The sequence below is a fragment of the Anoplopoma fimbria genome, chromosome 17 (assembly GCF_027596085.1).
Source record: "Anoplopoma fimbria isolate UVic2021 breed Golden Eagle Sablefish chromosome 17, Afim_UVic_2022, whole genome shotgun sequence".
Taxonomy (NCBI): domain Eukaryota; kingdom Metazoa; phylum Chordata; class Actinopteri; order Perciformes; family Anoplopomatidae; genus Anoplopoma; species Anoplopoma fimbria.
The window spans coordinates 7579348-7596849 of record NC_072465.1 but is presented as its reverse complement, the minus strand read 5'-3'; the positions used below and the strand labels follow the sequence as shown (position 1 = coordinate 7596849).

Sequence of the window (17502 nt, the reverse complement as noted above, 5' to 3'; positions counted from 1 at the left end):
AGGGGCCCCCTCGCAGGGAGACGCTTTCAGCTGCCACTTAGACAATAAGAAACAAATGTCACAGCTCGGCAAAAAAAAAAAGCCTGGCTTTACACAGCCTTACAGTACTTGGCCTTCCACGCTGCTTGGCGCGGGGGCTCCCGTGTGATATTTATCTACCCTGCGCTGTTAGATGCCCTCACAATGTGCTCCCTCCCCTCTCTCTCTCTCTCTCTTCTGGTCTTTCTCCCCCCATTCCTTCTGTCTTTCTTTGTCCCTCTCTATCTCCATCGATCTCCCTGTTCTCCTGTCCCGGTGTTAGCTATGTGCAGGTTGACGGACGAGCCTCTTGTTTGCTGTGTTAAACGTTATTTATCAGGGGGCGGGGCGATTTGTTTGGAGTGGCCGCATGCCCTCCTCCTCCTCCTCCTCCTCCTCCTCCTCCTCCTCCTCCTCCTCCCTGTGGCCGAGCAGAGGGCCAGTTCAGCTGCAGGTCACGCCCCCAGTCTGAAGCCGGCGAGGCGTTTGAACTGGAAATATCTTGGCGGCCCTTAGAGTTCCTTTATGATTACTTGGATGAAATCATGACCACGTAAACTGAAAAAAAAAGCCTGCGGAGACGTTGGCTGTTTTGTTTCACTTGTTCTGAAGTTTGCCAAAGCAGCATTTTGTTGTTGTGTGTATGTGTTACTTGCTATTGCAAACTGAATAAAGTGGTCATTCAACCAATAAAGTCCTGGAAAGTTGTAAGCAACAGTAATTTGTTTGAAACGAGCAGAAGTGAGCTGTGCTATCAGTTCAAAATCCAGATACAATCCGAATAAAACCTCATCATCGTCGTAAAACTGGGCGTTACTCAAACCGCCAATCCCCTGGGAGTATTCTCCGTGGATCGTCAGCATTAAGTCAGTCAGGCTTAAGGGTCAGCCAACCTCACCGCAGGTTAGTCCGGCACGAGGTGGAAACGGGGTTCTTTCAGATGCATGGGCTTTCTTTTCCCCAGTTGGTGGAGGGATGACGGCAGCCTCACCTCAATCCTAAAATCCTCACGTTTATGATATTTGCCCAGTATTATCTGTGCCTGCGGATGAATGGGAGGACGGAGCATGAGGAATGTAGAAGGTCAGACTGCGTGATTTACACAGCGCAGAGCCCGACAATCCCTGGGAAAATACTTGGGCCTGGGATCAAACAAGACATCATGTGATATGTTCTTAACACTGACCTTTAAATTCATGCGTTTCGCTGCTACCCTTTGGCAAATGATGCACTAAACATAAAGATATTTGGATATAATTAGAAAAGCAATAACTGCAAGTTAAAGAAAGCGTTATTTTTTTTTGATAATTGATTGGCATTTATTTATAAAAGATCTAGTCATGTGTTATATAAGAAAACATGTCATTGTTTTGTATTTCTTTCAAAATGACACAATTTCTAATATGCAATTCTTTAATCTTATTGGCAATAGACCAGCGTGTTAATACACATCCTGAGTCACAGTGGCTTGAATATTTGTGAAGCGTATTACAAACAGAATGAGCTGTCAATAAGTGCTCAAATACTTAGTTGTAAGTTAACTTCCAATGATAAAATTCTGTTGTCATACATTTAGTTTTGACCGCAGTTCAAACAAACATACTGTCCATTATTTTTTTTTAGTATTTGTCCGGGACCTAACCATAATTTCCACTCCTTTGCAGGTATATTTTGTTGATAAGCTAATGGCAGTGACCTTTTTTTTTTTTTTTTTTTTTTTTTTTTTTTTATTATCTGAGGGTAAAAGAAGAATAAACCTTGTTTGACGTTCATGAACTTTGTGATTTGGGTTGTTTACCGGCTTCAAGGTCAGTTTCTGAGAAGGGCGGCAGGTTTTTCCTCGTAAACATACTTGCAGGCAAAGATGTGTAAACACTGTAAACGTATACAGGTGGAGCAGCGGCCGCACTGGCATATTTTCATGTTTTCCCCTCTGTTTGTTCCCCCCCCCCCCCACCCCCCGACCGACCTTTCCCCTGTGACACACGCAGAAAAGGCTGTTGTCTGCATATGTGTTTATTTATCCAAGCACTTTAAAGTACGCAAACAAAAAGACATAAAAGAAAAAAAAAAAAGGGAATGGACTGTTAGAAAGCGTAATGATGTGCCTGCTCACAGTGTAAAGCCGAGAGAGGGAGAAGGAGGGGCAGATAGCAAGGCAGTGGGGGTATTAAATATGAATTAATGGAACGTTGCTCAGGCACATCTCCGGGTGTAGCGTAATGTTGGAAAATAAAATGTATGTTGCCGTGAAGGTGCATTTGGACTTAGTATGCTTTAATTAGAAGTGAGATATTAGCATTTCATAGGGCTTTATGCCGGGCGAGGGGATCGGCCGGCCACCGCGCCTTCATTAGCCGGCTTCTCTGTGTAATGAGTGCCATCATTAGCTGATGGAGTGGATTTGCCCCGGCTCTACCTTGAAAGGCACATCTCTTACATACTTGCAAGGAATAAGGCCCTTTTAATGGATTTCTTAATGAATAAAATAACATGCCACTTCGTGCAAACTTGACGAGTGCATTTCTGGTGCTTGCACGCCACCGCTGCTGCTTTTTTTTAACCCTCTCTTAAGTTGAATAATTATCAAAATACTGGTAGTGATGATAGTGGAAAAAGCAGAAATACAAAGGTGGGCTTTGTGGTAGTGTACCGAGATTTTGCCAAAAAAACATCAAATTCTGAATTACACACATCGATGTGGGGATGATAAAAAAAGTGCTACATGAAAGGGGTCGACTCTCATTCATATGCTCGTGAAATAAGGTGTGTTTGATTTCTGTCAGAGGTCTGAGGAAGTTATTTCTGAGCTATACGGCGCTTAAAAACACACTGTGTTTATCATGAGGGGGGGGTGAAAAGGTAGGACGGCTACTGGATCAACCTGACTGCAAATTATACGTGTGTCTGCATGCAGGAGAGTGTGTGTGTGTGTGTGTGTGTGTGTGTGTGTGTGTGTGTGTGTGTCTGCATGCAGGTGTGTGTGTGTGTGTGTGTGTGTGTGTGTGTGTGTGTGTGCATTTATGTGTGCACGTTCAACAGCAGTCAAGACAGTCAGAGTGGAGGTGTTTTCTGCGATATGGAAGCCTCCCCCTAAGCCTCCGGGCTGCGGCTCCATTCTCAGAATCAGCCGTGAAGTGATTAGTATTTTATTGATGAGCTCCCGAAGTGGCAAGTGTGGGAAATTGGATCTTTGATCTCCTGGAGTTTGGGAAATATATCCTGAGAGTGTGGAGCTCTCCAGGTAACACACCCAGCCCCCATCCCCCTCATCCTACCATCATCACTACGACACACACACACACACACACACACACACACACACACACACACACACACACACACACACACACACACACACACACACACACACACACACACACAGAGACAGACTGACGTGCCATTTGGGCGGGATATTCCTCCCCCTTTCCTCAAAACACATATTTGTTTTGGATGTTTTTCACCCGAGAGTCTACACGGCGATTACAGATGTTCATTAACAAAATTGCGTATTTGTTTTCAACTTTAACCAATCACTTTGATATGCTAATTACAGTGTAATTTAATTTGAGCCCCGTAATGATGATGCCGTTATTATGGACATAAATGATGCAGTTAAGCTGAGAGTAATCTCATTTGCATACTGTACATGCCAGTAAATTAAGCCCTTTTCCCCGCGTCGCTTCGGCTTTAATTTTCCGCCCCTTTTCACGCAGCATCCCTCAGCCGCGGCGCCCTAATAGCAGGCCAGCTTGTTTGATGTGGAGGAGCCCCGCTTCCTCACGCTAAATCTAGTCACAATATGTAATACATAAAGGCTCTCATTATAACTCTAAGTGCTCTTTTTAAGAACTTGGCATTAATAAGCAGCTAGGCTTTTCGTACTTGTAATATTGATACACAAAAAAAAACCAGAAACTGTTTTGTCCCTGGACGTAATCATCTTCCCCAATCTGCATCTGAGAAATACAAACTGTTGCGGTCGTGATAACGAGGTAAACCAAGGAATGGTTAAAGGGCCACTAATCATATTGTACATGTCCTCTTCTGTGTGTTGATCAGAGATATCTTCAAAGAGGTGTATTTTGATACTCCTCCTTTGAGAGAAAAACATGAAGGGCATCTACTTTTTCTCCTCACACAAAAAAAAAAAAAACGAATTGAAAAAAGATAACCTTGTTGGATGTTTAGAGCAAATAACTTAGCTCCTTTTCTTTGTGCAAAATGCTTCTTTTTTTTTGATGTCTGTATGAAAGAGGCATATTTCTGACACGGCTCGGCCTTGATATAAAAAAATAAAAAAAAGCTCCCGTGTCTTCATTAGAGAAGCAGCACCTCACGGCGTCTGATTGTCTGATGTTTTGCCGTGAGAAGGTAAACATGTTTGTCACACGGGGGGCGTATTTATGCTGATCAAATACGCGGGACAGGCCGCCGTGAATGCTAAGGACCCGGGCTCTGCATCTCTGGTGGACACACAGACCGGCGATGGGTTCCAAAACCTTGCACTCACATCCGCCGTCCTGAAGGTGGACTGGGAGGCTGGTTTTATGGACCAACAACACAGACAATACATTTGCCCTTCACCGAGAATGCTCCCTCCATTTGGTGCCATAAAGAATATTATTTTTCTGCCAGCCAATTTTCTCTGTTAGCCTCTAATTGGCTACATAAATCTCGGCCGTTGAGGGTGAGAAATGTTGCAGTGTCACACAGTGTAATCTTCACCCTTATTTACCAATTCATTAAGATTCATTGATGCAGGATCGGTGAGAGGAAATGACAACATAAATCAGGCCTCCAACATAATGACCCTAATCAGTTGGGAATTGCAGAAAATGTCATGATGAACTATGTCCTTGTATTAGTGCCACTGTACATTGTCATTGTGCTGCTTTATGAGTGGGACGCATCCTCCTGACACGGGCTGTATTTAACCCCCCCCAAAAAAAAATAGAGTTGTTAAAGCCTGATTCCATTAAAACGCAGAAATTCATGCAAGGTCTTTTGGTATTTAGCCCCTTCGCCCTTTATCTTCAGTTTAACTGCTTAATGGAAGGCACAAACTCCCTTCCTGTTTAACCCTCTCCGTGCTCTCTCTGGGAAGCTGGGGCTTTTAAAATAATAACACGCTTCTGAGGCTGAAACGACCCCGGTACCAAGACGAGGAACAATTGCTCCTTCAGAAGCGAGCAGGAGGGGTCAGTGGGTAAGACCACTCCCATACCAGTGACTGAGAATCAGATGACTGGTTACTGCGTTACAGATGTTTAAAGCTGAGACTGAGCACTGACAGATGTTGGTAATACTATTGAAAGAGAATAGCTATTGCACTTCCATGTGTAAAGACCTGTACACACCGATATGGATAGGTATCGTTAGTATTTTAACGATTCTAGAGCTCTTATTGATACTGCTTATCGGTCTGGTTCTTTTTGATTATATTGTCAGAAAAAAAGACAATTGATAAAAATAAAAAAAGGACATTGCTTTATCATCCTCTTATGTATACAAAAAGTAGTTATTGAGCAGCAATACAAGAAGTTGCCAAATGCTCCAAGTGAATTTTAATTCCTTCCGGTCAAAAGTAACACAGTGTGTCTTTTATCGGGCTTTTATTGTGAAAGGTAAGAACAGAAGACGGAAGTTATTATCATTTCGTATGCGCAGACTTTGTCAACGTTGAAAGGAGTAATAAAGTTAGCCTTCTTGGCTAGGAACCGAGGATACTCTCGGTCATTGTACAATACAGTGAACGCACAACGTGATTGGTTGATTGTTTTTTTGTGTGCAAGAGAGCTCAGAGAAGTCTGATTTCTCTGCGTTATATTCGCATTATGTTTAAAAGTACTCTAAAACAACAGCTCGAAAAAAATATATATTGATGTGCAAATTCAAACGAAAAAAAGAAAAACATGTTGCGTAAAACCACAAGGGTTAATGATTGCGTCGAGCAAATCAATAGCTCAACTTAATCTGTGAGTGAGTAACTCTAAACAAAAGAGATGGGGAAACCTCCACCTGTTGTGTGTTTGTGTCCGTAGACCAACACCCAACAGTGCTAAGAGTCATTTAGATAGCAGCGGTAAGGCCATACCCCACAGTTTACTTCAGTCACATGGCATGGTACTGAGAGAGGAATCATAATGAATGGATCTACCACACTTGATGACTTATCTCAGCAGCAATTAGCTGCTTACTCTGTGTGTAGAGCGGCGGTTTACCACAAGTCTGTCTTGGTGATTTTAACAGAAGTGCAAAGCTTTCCCCCCCCCCTCCAAAAAAAAAGGAAGATTCTGCCACATGTTGTCAGCTCACAGAGGAGGCGTGTACTCCAGTGAGTTGACAGCACCTCTGATAATATTGTCCTCTCTCTCTTTGCGTAGGTGCGCAATATTAATTAGACAAGTTCGTTAAGGCCAACCTTGGGGTTTTTTTTCTCCCAGGAAAATGCATCTGACACATTTCCTCTCCGCGAGTTCGCATCCCCGAAACCCCGGGGAACGGCCCCTTACATGAATTCTAGTAAAAGATGATTAAAAATATATGACACACTTTAAGTAATGTTAAAACAATAAGTGCTTTTGCAGATCCCCATAGGACGGCCATAGATTGGAGTTGTTTCTTCGGGTATGCACGTTTGACAGGTCTAATTGGTGAGATGAGCTTAAGGGAAGCGATGCCTGCTGTTTCTTTTTTTTTTTTTTTTTTTTTTTTTTTTTTCTTCTTTCCGTACATTGAGTGGTCAGAAAAAAAAAAGGCCCCGTTGTCTCCTGGTGTCTGTCCTCTCGCTGCAGAAGTTAATGGGCATGAGCCACATGTGAGCTAAGATTTATCAAAGTCGAATGAAGGAGAGTCGCTGAGAAAATGTGTGGCGAGGCGCTCCTAAAAGAGGTTCCACATCCCGGAATTACTATTCCATTCATGTGCAACCGGATTTAAACTCATTAGACTCCTCTATTTGCTTAGTCTCTATCGGCCCCCGAGTTGCACTAAAAATACCATGGCCTGCCTTACTTTGGCACATTCCGTCATTGTCTGAGCACAGCAGGCCATTTTTTTCTTTAACACCGAGGTGTTTCTCGCTTGGCAAAAGGAAACAAACTGGTTTGTGTATTTTCATCGAAATTATGGATCTACTCAGCTTCACCACCGGAGTCCTCCTCCTAGTACCCTGCTTCTTATTGTTAATTTATCTACACTTGTGGCGTGATAATAGCTTGATATTCATGAATCATCACACTCAACACTTGCTCGGATGTCGAGCCCCCTTTTTCCCCTCTACTAGTGGTGCAGTAATAGGTTTGGATCTAGATTTCATGCTTGAGGATCCCATCACAGTCGTCACGACGGGTTATAAATATGTGTTTGGCGCCCTCGCTCATATTTTCTGCCCTCCTTATGAGTAGGTAACTGTGTTTTTGGGGACTAAATGAAATCAGTAAGTGGGGGGAGAGACAAATCTTGGGTAGGGAAGCAGATCAGCAGATGGCAAGTTGTTGTATTCATGAAAAATTCATGGTCAAGGTGACGCGCAGCTTTGAAAGTCCCCAACACGACAATCACCTCCCTTCGTCTTTTCTAATCACTACTTATTTTTGGACAATGAAGTGTTTGATTTAGCAGCTGGAGCGTCTCAAGTCACACATAAATCACCTAATCAAAGCCACGCACTTTGATTCATGATAGATAACATCTTTGTCCGTTCAATTCCTCTCGATCCCTCTTTTTTGTTTGTTGTTGTTGTTGTCTTTCTCACTCCATACCCTGATGTTGTTAGCGCCAGCTCTGGGAGAACATCCTTTTGTTATTTCCACAAAGCCGGCCGCTGAATAATTGAACAAGGTAAATGTTTAACATGTTTTTTTACAAGTTCCTCGCTGCGCTGTTGTGAGGAGCCACTATTTGTCGGGGTCCGGAAAAAGCAATCACTCAGATGCTTTGCTCGACAACCGTGCGTTTCCGTGGGAGACCACATCGTCGGGGCGGGGTTTGTTTGAGGCAGCCACGTCGGTCCGTTTTGTCCTCAGGTCACGGGGGCTTCTCCGGCAGCTGCAACACACCAGCTTAACGCGTCTTCAGAAAGTCAGAAGAATTACTTTTTTGTTTATCTTGACTTCTGCCTCGCTGTTTATTCTAGCCCCGAGCTGCATCTGCATCGACCTTGATTCCCTAAAGCCCCCCCCCCCCCCGTCTTCCTCTCCCCCTCAGAACCTGTTTACACTAGGCCTGCCCCGAGTGTGTCACCTAGGAAATCGGCTGATCATTCCACCTGGTTAATATTAAACGGCTCCTGCAAGGAGATGTGTTTGTTCATAAACCCGCTGCTCCCCCTGTTTACTGTCGCCATGGCAGCAATCACTTATTAAACAAACAGCTGCGTTGTTCGCCAGCACAAGTGGCCTGCTTACACGACGCACAAGGTCTGGGAAGAACTCGGAAAAACGCATTTGTGTCTGGCTTGGTGGGGTTTAAAGATGGAGGTGTCAGTTGCGGGAAGGTGTTTGTGTGTGGTGTGTGTGTGTGTGTGTGTGTGTGTGTGTGTGTGTGTGTGTGTGTGTGTGTGTGTGTGTGTGTGTGTGTGTGTGTGTGTGTGTGTGTGTGTGTGTGTGTGTGTGTGTGTGTGTGTGTGTGTGTGTGTGCACTCGTACCATATTGCCACAGAAGTCTGGAGATATGCTCTGCTTATCTGTGACTTGGTTGAAGTGGCTGACAAGATTACATGGTTGTTTGGTCTGACTGTGAAGTCTCCTTTGGCAGAATGTCATCCCCGCCGTTAGCTCCTCTCAGCAGAGAGCAGACTGAGGGTTGTAGTCGGAGTGACAAGTCAGTCCAGATTGAGTCTTTTGGAGGGAGGTGGTAGTGTTTTGCTGAAGGTCCCCGTTTTGCAGATTATATGTGGAAGGACGGGGAACACAGTTTGTGAAGCTTATTGGGATTTTGCCCGGTTTCTACTTCTGTTGGAGTGGTTTGTTGTCAGTGAAGATGGATTATTTAACAGCCGGTGTTTGTCTTTTGACTTTTCCCTTACACCAGGAGCCAAAATACAGCAGAACACAAGACTCGTTAAGAAAAACCTTGAGAAGCGTTTGTTTTTTGGCACCTCCGGTACACGCCGATGCGAGCTGTCTAGTCTAGCAACCAGGGCCGAACCCTAAACAGCTCTTAAGTTGAACCTCTTCCCATTGTCTCATCCCCGGCCCGTCTTTATCTCCCCCCCGAGAGAACGTTGTGCTTGTGTTGTGCTCTTGTGTAAACAAGGGCTGTGTGAGAACTCGGCGAATCGGAGCAGGTGGCCGCCGAGGCTTTACTGTCATGAGCATTAAAGAAAAACAGAGCACGGAGGAGGGTCGGAGCACAGCTGCGCAGGCCGACCCTACCTTGAATCGACTGCTGACTTGTTTGAGCTGTTGGATTCCAGGCGAGCATGACAGGGGTTGGGGGGGGGGGGGGCATTAGGTTTCCAGTGAGGGAGGGGTGAGGAGAGGAGAGGCAGGGCCGATGAGCTCTGGCCCCGCCGGCTGTTCTTAACCTTCAACCTGTCTGGTCAGGTGGGAGACACATGTGACTCTTGTTTGTACTGTACTCTCCATATTTGAGGCGGGGAAAACAAAACAGACTGTAAACAAACAGAAACTCTGACCTTCTTTTTTTGTTTGTTTTATCCAGTGTTTGTTTCAAACACTTGTTTTGTTTTACAAGCAACCCCCCTAAAAAAAAAGAACAGAAAGGCATCTAATAACCAACATCAGAGACATTTTGTTGCATTAAACTTTTTTTGCCTTTCTTTTCACCCTGGAAATTCCATTATTTGGCTTTTAGCGCTGTTTTTGTTGTATTGTTTTGTGTCGAAAAGTTTGCTTTTCAGAGCACGAATGCATATGCTTGTAACCACGGTAACTACCCCCCCTCCCATTTTAGCAGGACTCTTGACCCATAATTACGTCAGAATTTGTATAAATGGAATGGATGGAAAACCCTTGGAGCTTTTTTGAGTCATCGCAGACGAGGCGATCCCCCTGAGCAAAGTAAAAATAAATAGATAGATAAACATACTCGGGGCCCAGTCACGTGGCCGAGTCGCCCGGGCCCCCAGCTGATGACAGCGTGTCCCCCGCCTCGGTGCCTCGCAGATTAACACTGTTATCAGCGCAACTCTCTAATAAGGAGCTTTCCTATCTTCTTGATATTTATGATGGATAATGCCCATTTTCCATTTTCTTTTTTTTTTCCTCTCCAATTTTTTTCCCCACTCACGATATTGCAGCTTTGAATTATTCCGTGGTCAAATTAATGAGAAAGTAGATTTATGGGTTTCATTTGTTTGTCAATTCGAAAATTAATTGGGTGTTAATTTTAGCCATCCCCTCATCAGTGCCGGTTCCAAGCATGCGCGCATTACTTTGCATTCATTGTGGCCTTTTTCCCTCCTTTATTGTGGGTCACTAGTTTTTGCATACATTAAAATAGCCCCGCGGCTCATTCTCCTGATTACTTTCGGAGATGCCATGCATTTGGAAATTTTACGCCGTTCCGTTATAATTATGAAAATTCTGCATGGAATGACAGTGCATGTGTAATAGCCGTTTACCCCCCCCCCCCCTTCCCTTAATGTAGCTTTGGGGAAAAAAAAAAAAAAAAAGCAGGGACTTTTTTTTTGTTTTTCTGCATGTGGAGAAAAAACAAAAAAACATTTTATTAGAAAAATAAGTAGCGGTGTGTATAACGTCAGCCCATGGTTTATTTCTAATGGCATTTAATTTCACCCCCGAGAACGAGTGTTTCTAATTGGTGTCTCGGAAGGGGGGGGGCCGGTGCGAGCAGAGGCCTGTAGATGGAGTCTGTGGCTGGCTGCCTCCCCATCCCACAGTATCCCTCTCCCTCACTCCTTGTTTAGAAAATCCCATTATGGAGGGGAGGGCCGTGCCAGACTGGAAGGGTGAGCCGGGTCAACATCTGTCTGGAGGGAGAGAGAGCGAGAGAGGCCTGTAGTGCCGGGGCCCAAAGCTGCTCCGACAGGCCCCTGAATGCGGGGGCGTCGTGACACACAACTGAACCGACACAGGCCGCAGTGTCGGATGACTCAGTCGGATACGCTTCTTGAGAGGCGGGCTTCTAAAGGGGAGGAGATGTAAAACCAGAGTGAACTTTGGGTTCAGGTTTTTGCTCTGGTACTGTTTGAGCTACCTGATAATACTGAGCTGTACTGTCCCAGAACTATGATTACAATGCTGTTTATTTTTTTTTGAATAATGCCATGTCTAGATTATTATCTCACCTATGCTCTGTAAATATTCTTCTGTGACAAGTTGTCAACCTCAATTTCCTACCTGTCAGCCTGAGTGTGTGTCCCCACGGCGTCTGGTATGTGTGTATATGTGTGTGTGTGTGTGTGTGTGTGTGTCTGCATCTTGTTTAGATCTGGACCTCTGGGAGACTCTGTGCCCGGGTAGTTGAGCGCACATTAACCGGCGCTGGCCCCTCCCATTACACGCCTTAAATGCAACACCATAAATCTGCATTTGGTTCCATTTTCACCTTCTTTCATGATGAGGCCCAGTGTTTTAAAGGCATTTATTCTGCTTCATATAAATAATTAATCAGCCAAGTTAATTCGCTTCTGCCCGACTTGGTCAGCTTCATTAACCCGCCCCTGGAATTGGGAGGCTAGACGCCGAGGCCTGCGTCCAACGCACAATAGCTGTAAATCATTCCACTGATTTGAGGAATATGGGCACAAAACAAAAAAAAAAATGCACCAGCGTCAGTGGCATTCGTCCCAAGAGAGACAGAGGGGGGATTTTTTTCATGTCTGTCTGGCTTTTGTGTATCCCAAAGCAGAACAGAGGTTGTAAAATGTGAGAAAATAGCCTTGAATTCACATTTAACACAGATTACTGCGGTCATAGTTTAACGTAAAGCAGAAAGCATTCATTAATACATAAAACTAGTAGACTGCCTGTATTTGTATGTTATCCTTTAGAGTTACATTAAGTTACGAAAGACAACATTTTTTCCCACCAACTCAAAGGGGTTTATTTGTATTCAGTATTTTGGTGTTAATTGAGCGCCCCTGAAGGATTTGACTGTTTTCGCTCGGCCCGGATCGGAGGTTTCTCATGGAGATCCTTTGGCGGGGCCTCACACAGTCGCCCTGTTTCCCATTAAAAAGCCATTCTGCCGTGGTTCTTCTGGGAGCCATGCGAGTAAATATATCCATTTCCATAGAAAGTGTTTTGTTTTGGAGGCTCAGTGTTTTCTTGGGCTCCTCTGCTCTCACTCAGCGCAGGTTGGGTTCCTCTTCCCGATGCGCACCGGACCCCCCCACCGCAGCACCCCCTCTGCATGCACCCCCATAATGGAGAACGCAAACAAAACCTTAGAGTCCCGCTCCCTCTCCTCTCTGGCCCGATGTGGACTTGTCATCTGGAAAAGGATCTGCGCCGGGGGAAAAAACAGGCCTAAAACAAAGGAGCAGTTCATTATTCTGCGGGGAAGCGGTCTGCGAGAGCGTGTGCATGTGCGTCTCTCCTTGCTGCGTCTGCCACAAGCAAACAAACAAAGACACGGGGAAAGCTCACAGACCAACGGGGGAAACCTGCAATAAAAGTGAAATCGTGTGGGAAGGATATGACAGATGTTTATAGTTTAGGCCCAGGGTTGAAACGCGACCTCATCGCCCCGCGTGTTTTAACAGCTGTGTCTCCCTGTCCCTGCTTTTTTTCTGGTCCCAGGTTTTTAAGCCATGATGCAAGAATCTGGGACGGAGGCGACGAGCAACGGACCAGCCACTCAGAATGGAGGAGCGGGCTCGGAGGGCGGGTCCAGGGAGGGGCGACCCAAGAGCGCCACGGCAGCAGTGGAGGTGACCGCCGCTGACCTCCTGCAGTTCCAGCAGCACCAGGTAGGCCATCCGACCTTTAGCACCTGTCTCTGCTTTATTAAGCCACGTCAACAGCAGGCCTCTTCCCCCATCTTAAAGTGCCACTTAATATTTAATACCACCTCAAAGTACATCTAGTACATAAACACATTATTATTATTATTTATGTATATTGAGGCCCTTTTTGAATATTTAAAGAAGGGGAAGTGCTCACTCTCCCTCTCTGTGTGATTGTGTTTGGTGTTTGGAACGTGTTTATCGTAGCATGCAGCATCTGCATTCTGGTGAAATATTTATCGCGGCGTTCTGACACATTTTAAGTACGTAGGTGCCGCGGGATTTTTAAGACAGTCAGGAAGCGGCGACATCCAATAGGATGACAGCGTTGTCCCCCGGCTCGCTGTAAACACACCTCGCACTCACAGCTAATGCCGCACTTGGCCTTTTCGAGGCCCAAATTTCTTTTCCGCCACCTTAGACGTGAGGCAAACAGACAAGCTCTTTCTGTCGGTGTCAGCGTTATGTGTGGCGCTCGACAGCGCGTTTAAGGAAACAACATTGAAAAGATCAGCGTGTCTCGTGCTATCTCGGTCTATCCGACAGGACGGGCCGGGGCCGTTGTCAGGAGCCGTTTGGCGATGATGCACAGGCTGTGCGCCGCCGTCTGCTGTCACAGCACATCCATCAGCATTTGCACAGGGAGGGACAACAAATGCTGCAGCGTGGAGCCGTAACATATAGAGGCGAGCGATAATTCGCCATTATCATCTATCATCTTTCAGCAGAATCGTGGTGACAATCGGGGATGATGGGATATTGTGACGCCGGGACACACAGCTCTGTTGTCGGAACTGATGATAACCAGCCGGTTCATTCATATCTCATTCCAAAGTATGCAACATTTCTCACAAACAGCTGAGCATTGTGACATCTCACTCGATGTAATACGCGGGTCAACGCAGCGATTATCACTCGTGCACATGCAGTACGTTTTATCATAAGAAAAAATCATTAATTTTCAAGAGTATCCATTGAATAGTAAGTAACATGACCTCATACGTGATTACTTTTACATTGTGATTAGTCATATGTTTTAATTATTTCCCCTCTTTACCCGGCCTTTATTTAACTGTGGAGCAGAGAGATGTACGAGGGGCAAACATGCAACGCAGGCCAATGATGCCGTCATCTTAGAGGTACGTGGTCCGCGCCTCCGTTAATCACACTTTTTCAGGGTATTAAGCGGGGAAGAAGCCGATCAGTGCTTAGAAAGCGTTTGTCTGCGTGCTCCTCACCCTCAGTGGTTTAGTTCTTCAGGGCATTACCAGACCCCACCTTCCACCCATTTTTTCTCTCTTTCCAGCTCAAAATGAGCATGTCGTCAGTGAGAAAATCACAGCCATACTGGATTCATTACGGCAGTAGTCACACAAAACCATGGATAAGATTTCAATAACTGCAGGCCACAGTTGAGTAAACAGTTGCGCTGAAACTTAATTCCTGTTGACTTTTCCCTTCATTCTTCAGCCGGGGGCACATTCTGATTCTCTCCGCGAGGACAACAGGGGGTTACAACTTTTGATGAATTGACACAGGGGGGTAGAGAGAGAGAGAGATAGAGAGAGAGAGAGAGAAGGGGGAAGAGAGAAGAGTGTCATGGATGTGCACTTGACACCAAAGAGGGGTGGAAATAAAGCCTTCCCCCCCGCTAGACTCCAGCCAGTCGTCCAAGCATGGCCCCTGTTTGCTAGTCATCCAGAAAGAGCTATTACTCTGCGGGACCTGCCCTGGCATTTAAAGGAAAAAGGAAAGACAGCCAGCTCTCTCTCTCTCTCTCTCCTTCCCCAATACAGTCGCATTTTCTGCCCTCTGCTCTCTGCCGCGGTAAATAGCAAGCGCTATTTTGGCTTCATGCCTTTTGAACAAATCCGGCGGTTAATTTCTGTGGCGGTCAGAGCTAAAACAGAAAGGGGGGGAGGCGTATTAATTGTTGCGTGTGATAAATGGCGCACGGGATGGAGGACGGAGGACGAGATGTCTCACTCTCAGCTCTCTGGGCTTTGATAGGCTACTTACCAGGGGGGGTAGTGTTACTGGGAAAAGGCAGGCAGTCTTTTTTTTTTTATTCTCCCATTAGAATAACCCAGGATTTTCACTCATGCACCATGAACCATGTTAATTGTCCCCGGGGCATTACGATCTCCGCTCAATTACTTGATAACTTTTTTTTTTTTTTTTTTTTTTTTTTTTTTTTTTTTTTTACTTCTGTGGCATTTCACAGTTTGTCTTTTAAGTTTCTTATTTGCCGCTCGCGCCAATACGCTTCTAACTGACACACCGACGTGTTTTTTTTCCTTTTCTTTGCTGCATTCTTTGTTCTCCAAAACATCCAAGATGCTATTACCGCCCCCCCCCTTAGGTGATGCAGAAATCAATCTAAAAATCTTCCCCCGACTCAAAGCGCAAAATGTGCGAGAGTCCCCTGAGTGAGCGTGGAACAACAAACCTGGCAGTGGCATATCATTTATTCTTATTAGGGAACATAACTATGAAAGACAGTCCTCATTAATAAAGATGGGGGCTGAAATAATTGTAATCTGTTTGATCATCTTGATCCTGACAGGGGAATTCATCTTGTAGACTAGTCAGATTTAGGGGGAAGTGGACCATAAGCTTGATTTAAGCATCTCTATTAGTAAGTCAAATATTGTTTGCAAAGAAGTGAGGATGAAAAGAAGGCACTGTCTCTCTTCCTTTTTTCTTCCTCTGCTGTGGAAACAGATTTCAGATTTCACTTATTTGAGGAACTCCAAGTGATATCGGTTGTGTCGTAACCGGTTTGTTGCTTATTAACGTTTGTTGTGCGTCCTGTAGCTTTGTTCCAGGCTGCGCTCAGTTGTCTGCAGCTGCTTGTGTATAATATATGAGGATCTCCTTTTTTTAGATACATGAATACAGCATATTTTTTTCATAACATATGTGTGTTTTTTTTGGGCCCCCAGAACCCGTGTGTGTTTATTCTCTCTGTGTTTCTTTGTTTGCCTCGCAGAAGTTGTGGTTTTTTAACGTTATTCTCATGAGGAAGTGAAGATACTGCAGGAGAGCAAACACAACAAAAACAACAGCATGAAAGAGGAGTGTGCAATAACCTGTTTTGTGATTTAAATGATTTTGCAACAGGAAGCTGTGTTGCCGTGGCAGTCGAAACAAACACACAGTGACAACAACGATGCTGCTGGGGACTCTGCGTTCGCTTCGGAGCTGCTGTCTTCAGCAACTTCCCTATACGCGTTCCTCCTGTGGTATATTTAGTCCATTTTAGCAAAGCATTCATAACACTTTGCAAGTTTAACCGTGCAATAGATTCCTTCACTTGAAATTTGGTTCAACTGATACAACCGCGCATAAAATATTAATATCCTGTCTTTTAGAAGAGCCCTTTTAATCAAGCTGGAGAGATTTCTAAAAAAACACCAACTGGCCTCTTCCTCTCAGCGATGCTGTACAGATCAACCCAACAGTATCTCAAAAGAATACGAAACAAAACAGGGTGATGAATAATTGCTTTTCTTTTATTGCACACACATCCATAAAGTCTTGCTTTGTCAAACAAGCGCCTTTTTTTAAATCTTTGGTACATATCGCAAGATAAGGCCAGCCAATTATGTTTTTTCTTTTTTTTTCTCTTTCTGTCTCTTCTCTTCCTCCTCTCTACCCGCGTGGTCGAGGTGTCCGTCGCGTTTGCGTGTGCAGAGAGGAGAGAGTGACACGCAGAACGGTGGCCTCAGAAAAGAGCTGAGCGGGGCGCAGGTTTCCTGTTTGCATAATGCAGGGCTTACACGGTCCCTGGTGGAGGCTGGAGAAGGTGGAAATGCAAGTCTTCGCCACCGTCGTGGAGGGGGAGGTGCTCGATGATCAGCACTCGGACAGGTGCACACCCAGAGACACACACAGATGTGCAGTACACATATAAACATATACATGGCTCGGACAGAGAGGAAGGAGGCCCAAAGGCGCAGCAGGGCCCGCTTGTTCATGGCGTCCAGTTCCACATTAGGAGCTAAGGGTCAGATGGGGAGGGGGGCATTTGCTGCGTCAGATCTCATTTAATCGCATGCACACTGACGCAAAGCTGAGGGCCAGAGAGTGCTACGCCCAGATTGAAATATGGCGTTTAACAAGAAGAACACCGCCTTATCACCACACTCTTTGAATTGAATTCCTGCCAGTACCTCTGTGTCTGCTCCACTTCAGAATCCTATACCTGCACAGCGCTGAATATTTGATACATGTAATAACTCCGTCTTTGCTCTGGGTGCTTTTTGACCAATAGCTGCAGCGGCTCATTATCTTATCGGTCTGAGCCACGGCGTCTTAACCCACGCTCACATAAAGGTTGTGCAGCTGTGCGTCCGCGGGGCGGCGTCTAGCACCGGAAGCGTCCGAGTCCCCGCGGGTCTCCCCGTCTCCGCACGCTCCTCCATCTCAGGTATCTTCATGTATACTGTTCATTTTGTCGCAGGAGGCCGAGCAGCGGCTCCAACTTATTGGAAAATCTGGCGGCGAGGATAACATCAGTGTTATGACACTGCATATTGCCC

General features: G+C 45.3%; 1 protein-coding gene across 4 annotated transcripts in view; it reads left to right on the top strand.

Annotated features, from left to right (window-relative positions):
• The window catches only part of foxp1b (forkhead box P1b), a 149544-nt gene that overhangs the window by 55964 nt on the left and 76078 nt on the right, over positions 1-17502 (top strand). For all 4 annotated transcript variants that reach the window (XM_054617894.1, XM_054617896.1, XM_054617895.1 and 1 more), the window contains one exon: positions 12753-12922. In XM_054617894.1, the coding sequence (XP_054473869.1) occupies positions 12764-12922 (159 nt within the window). In that variant the 5' untranslated portion in view covers positions 12753-12763. The remainder of the gene's footprint in view (positions 1-12752; positions 12923-17502) is intronic.